Source organism: Phragmites australis, chromosome 5 (genome assembly GCF_958298935.1).
Source record: "Phragmites australis chromosome 5, lpPhrAust1.1, whole genome shotgun sequence".
Lineage (NCBI taxonomy): Eukaryota > Viridiplantae > Streptophyta > Magnoliopsida > Poales > Poaceae > Phragmites > Phragmites australis.
In genome coordinates, this window is record NC_084925.1 from 32,357,201 (window position 1) to 32,361,580 (window position 4,380).

Genomic DNA, 4,380 nt, shown 5'->3' on the forward strand with positions numbered 1-4,380 from the left:
AACAATGTGCTGTCTAAATCTTTTTTCTAATTAATATAATAATTTTATAACTTGAACATTTAAGTAATAATATAATAGACGGACCCACGGCAATTGTTTGTCACTTCTCAGCTCTGTACTTCTTTTCTGGATAGCGCTATTCTGTACTTTGTCCTGTACTTTTTTGTTGTAGACTTTTTCATAGAGTTCTTGTGCAGCCGAGTGGCCAAATGGCAACTTTCATAAAGTTCGGATTCTTTGCTGTTGCGTATGCGGTGTGGTTTGATGGGAGCGGAGCTCCCATATGGTTTCTCCTTATCGTCACAAGGTTCCTGGGACCTGGGTTACTCAAATTCCTGGGCCGGTTCCCAGGGTACTGCTCGTTTGAGATGCCACTTATCCAAATTATTTTCTTTAGGTAGTTATCCTCTGTGACATTAAGAGCTTATTTGAAAGAGTGGATTCTAAAATCCATTTGTCAGATGATGAATAGTTAGATAATGTAAACTATTTTTATCACATTTAAAATGGTATTACTCTCACTTTCATGGCATAATATTTTTCACAATTTATCCACATATCAGTAATAGTCAACTTTCGAATGGAGGGTGTGTCGATATCAAAATTGACAAGTAAAGGAGACTAAAAACAACACAACTCTATTGAATACAAGATCCATGTGTAACAACTTCATGCACAACTGTATATAATCTAGCTTTTCACAGTATGGTCATTTGGTTATTGCAACAACAATAATTTCACCTGAGATCGAGTCGAATTTGGGTGGCCACCTCTTTTTTAAGTGCAAGCAAGACCTCTTGTCATATTTTTTAAAATAAACAATAATTTCACTTGAGACGTATACTAGGTGAGGTGATAGAAATAGTCAATAACACAGGTATAAAGTTGCATGGACTTTGCAAATCGCTGTAAAAAGATACCATTATTCGCCATGAAAATGTGAATCACTGATATTAATCTTTTTAAATTGTGGTACTTTGTAAGCACCTTTTCTCTTCTTTATTCAAAATTCTAGTTCCAGAATCTATCTCAGATCTACCATCTTTATATCTTAATATGGGTGTACTTGGACATGAGTGTATTGTACATGCGTGTGTCCGACTCATATATAAAAACAAAAAAACCAAAAAGCACAAAAGGGAACAACGAATCAAAAGCTCATGAGAGAAGCTTTCAATCCTTTTAACCTACTTGTAACACTTTTTCACACCTAGATAACAACAGCTAGATGATAGTACAGCTACATCAGCTCAGCAGCAACGACAACGATCAAGTTATCCTGCAGTGTCCTAACTCCTAGGCATGTGTCAGTATCAGCGTGGCCATTCGCCATTACTGCAACTAATTCCTGTTTGACAAATGGTCCACCTGTCGGTCTCCGGCTCCGTCTCAGTCTCGCAGCGAGATTTCGAAGAGGTCGGACTCGGCCTCCAGGTCGCCGGCCGCCGCCGCCGCGCCGCCGGAGCTCTCCGTCCTGCTCTTGCTCATCTGCGACGCCTCCAGCCACCCGGAGTCCACGCGGCCCATGGAGAAGAGATCGCCGCTGTCGTCGAAGTCGAGGCCCAAGGAACCGCTGCCGCTGCCGTCGACCGCGGACGCGGCGCGCACGAAGCACGGGTTGGCCGTGCGCCGCGCGTTGGCGGGCGCGTACCGGAACTTGCCCTGCCCGAGGTTGACCAGCGCCATCACGTCGAAGCTGGAGGCCAGCACCGGGTACAGCGGGCTCGAGAACGCCTCGGCGTTGCAGCTCACGGCGTGGACAAGCTGCCCGTCCACCGTGAAGAATACCTTTCGCTTCGCCGGCTCGAAGCCGCAGCCCACCACCTTGTCCACGCCCGCCCACAATGACTTGTCCGATTCGTACACCAGCTTCATCCCTGAAACGCTCCATCAGAACTCTTCAGGTCATGTCTTGCACTCAGGAATTCTAGAAGCAGAGTGTTGGTGTGCTCTGCTAATTACCGTCGAGGTAGACCACGCCGTTGGAGTGGAAGCCAATGGACGACGCGTACGTTCCGGCCAGCGACGGCTGTTGCGGAGAGGCGGCCGCGGCGGCGAGGCCCAGCGACATGACTAAATGCCTCTGTGTGTCTTGTTGATCGTCCTTCGCGGCTCTGTTCTCTTGGATTGGGTTCTTGGCGTCCGGTGCAAAACTGATGAGCTTGACTTGGTCGCTCTCGCTGGAGCCGTCCTTTCCGCGCCTTCTCGCCCTCGACGCTGACCACTCCGGCCGCTTCGTGTTAAGGTATATGATGGTGATCTCGAAGTAGGCGTCCTGCGGGAACGGCGTGCCGGAAAGCGGCGGCCCGGGCAGCGGCAAGCTCATCCTGGCGAGGCACAGGGCGTTGGGATTCCCCGCGTCCGTGTCGCCGCGGAGGGGGCTCGGGATGCTTCCGGGGAGCCACTTCTTGCTGGACGCGGACGTGGTCGATGGGTTGAGCCGCACCGCCTGCATCCGCTCGGCCGATCCCGCTGGCACCTCCCACGCGGCCTCCGCCATGTCGCGGCTCGTCCCGGCGTTGCAGACAGGGCAGGTCCCCCACAGCGGCGACGACGACGCGGACTTCGACCGCGGCGGCGCGACCGCGAACACGAACTGCGCCCACCCGTTCTCCACCGCCTCGGTCACCAGCCGCGGGTGGTCCGCCCACTGGAACGGCCCCTGCTGCGCGCCGCCGCCCGGCCCCCGGTGCCTCACGTCGACGCGGACATGTCCATGGTGGTGGTGGTGCAACTGCTGGAATCGGACCCCCACGCGCCCGCTGGCCGCTCTGTACCTCATGTTAAGCTTCGCCAGCCCGGGGCTCGCCGTCGGCTCCCCACCATACGCAGGAGCTACGTCCGGCAGCTCCGGCGGCGCGTTACGCGGTAAGCTTCGCCGCCGGTACACCAAGAAGGCGACCGCGACCAGCGCCACGACGGGGAGCCCGACGGCGAGCAGCAGCCTGAGCAACAGCGCCATACTGCACGATCTTGTTGCTGTCACTCACTAAGACAACCGGAGCTGCGTCGCAGGAGAGGCGGACACGGACATGGTCACGAAGTTCTTGGGGTGCGTGGCCGGTTCATTCGTTCTGTGTGTAGTTGTTGCGTTCTTGGGGTTTGGTTTGGTGGAGGGTCTAGGAAGGCCGGCGCGGGACGGAATGCTGACCGGCTCAACAAAAACAGGCAAAAAACGAGCGGTTGGAGCTGGAGGCGTTTTAAATTGGGCGGAAGCGGCACGCATCTGGGTCGATGCTGTTTGCTCAGGGGCTGACCAGAGTGGCGCCTATTTGCAACGGGGACGCCGGTACGTCGCAAGATTCGGGTTAGGTTGGTGACGTGACATGTGAAAGCTTTTAAGCGGAGGCACACAGAGTGAAAACGCTTTGAACGTTGCAAATTTCGTGAACGTTATGGGTGGATGTTTTGAAAATTCACAAAGAAGTTGCTGCGTGTTGGGCAGGATATGTTAGACCATGCAAAATTTCAAAAGTAAACTCAATCGCGATTGCAAGATTCAGCAAATGATTGTTCTTTTCATATATTTCAAATCAGAAAGAACGCCATCCTTACATTTTGCAGAGAGTAGAACACACCATCCCATATATCTTGTATTATTCAATATGTTTTTTTTTAGAACTTTCAACCTTGAGTTTCACGCAATGGCAACTTTAGACCATTTTCACCATTCATACACCTTTTGCATCCGGTGGTTTCAATATAAGCAGGATTAAACCTATTATCTAAACAAAACAATATCCACCCTTTACACACGCATGGTAGAAAATCTTTTTATGCTTCTATAAAACACTTTGGACCACATCAGAGTTTATAGTAGAGGACTTTTACGGTACACCACACTAGCAATAATTTGGTACTAGTAATTTTTATATCCACCATTCAATTGATAAGGGTATTTTGGTAAATTTTATGCAATTAGACAAATCATCATCCGTCCTCCCCGGCGCCGCCATTGGTCATCCGTCTGCCCCCGCGCTAGCACCGCAAATCGTCGCCATTCCGTCACTGCTAATTGAACTCTTGTGTTACCTTGATGACCTTGTCCGTGGAGTCGTCCAGCACCTGCACCACAAGCCGGTCCGACGGCCACGACAGCCCGCACACAGCCCTGATCGACAGCTGGTACACCTATGGTGCGTCACGAGACAAATCAAAATCCCGATCAGATTGAACCACTCCACTGGACCCAAGCTTGAGCTGCTGCTGGTGAGTGGTGACCAACCGAGCTCAGCAATGGCTGCTAGCTCGCTCGCGCGAATACAAATGTGGCGTGCCTCGCGCTCGTTGAACATGGGGATCTGGACGAGCACGACAGGGAATGCGGCGGATGGGTCGTCCTCGGGGATAGGGTTGCAGCGGTAGCGGCGCTCGGGGCGG

General features: G+C 51.7%; 1 protein-coding gene across 1 annotated transcript; it reads right to left on the reverse strand.

Annotated features, from left to right (window-relative positions):
• Window positions 1-1,092: 1,092 nt before the first annotated feature.
• Window positions 1,093-3,496, reverse strand: LOC133919298 (uncharacterized). The gene is made up of 2 exons (XM_062363663.1): window positions 1,963-3,496; window positions 1,093-1,877 (listed from the first exon to the last, which is right to left on the reverse strand). The coding sequence occupies exons 1-2, from the start codon at window positions 2,960-2,962 to the stop codon at window positions 1,390-1,392; spliced, it is 1,488 nt and encodes a 495-aa protein (XP_062219647.1). The 5' UTR covers window positions 2,963-3,496; the 3' UTR covers window positions 1,093-1,389.
• Between the last annotated feature and the right edge of the window lie 884 nt (window positions 3,497-4,380).

Excerpts from the sequence above, each read along its gene's own strand:
- LOC133919298 (XM_062363663.1), bottom strand. The coding sequence starts at position 2,962 with ATGGCGCTGTTGCTCAGGCTGCTGCTCGCCGTCGGGCTCCCCGTCGTG. Across the intron at positions 1,878-1,962 it reads CGGCGTGGTCTACCTCGACG|GGATGAAGCTGGTGTACGAA; the intron begins GTAATTAGCAGA and ends GGAGCGTTTCAG.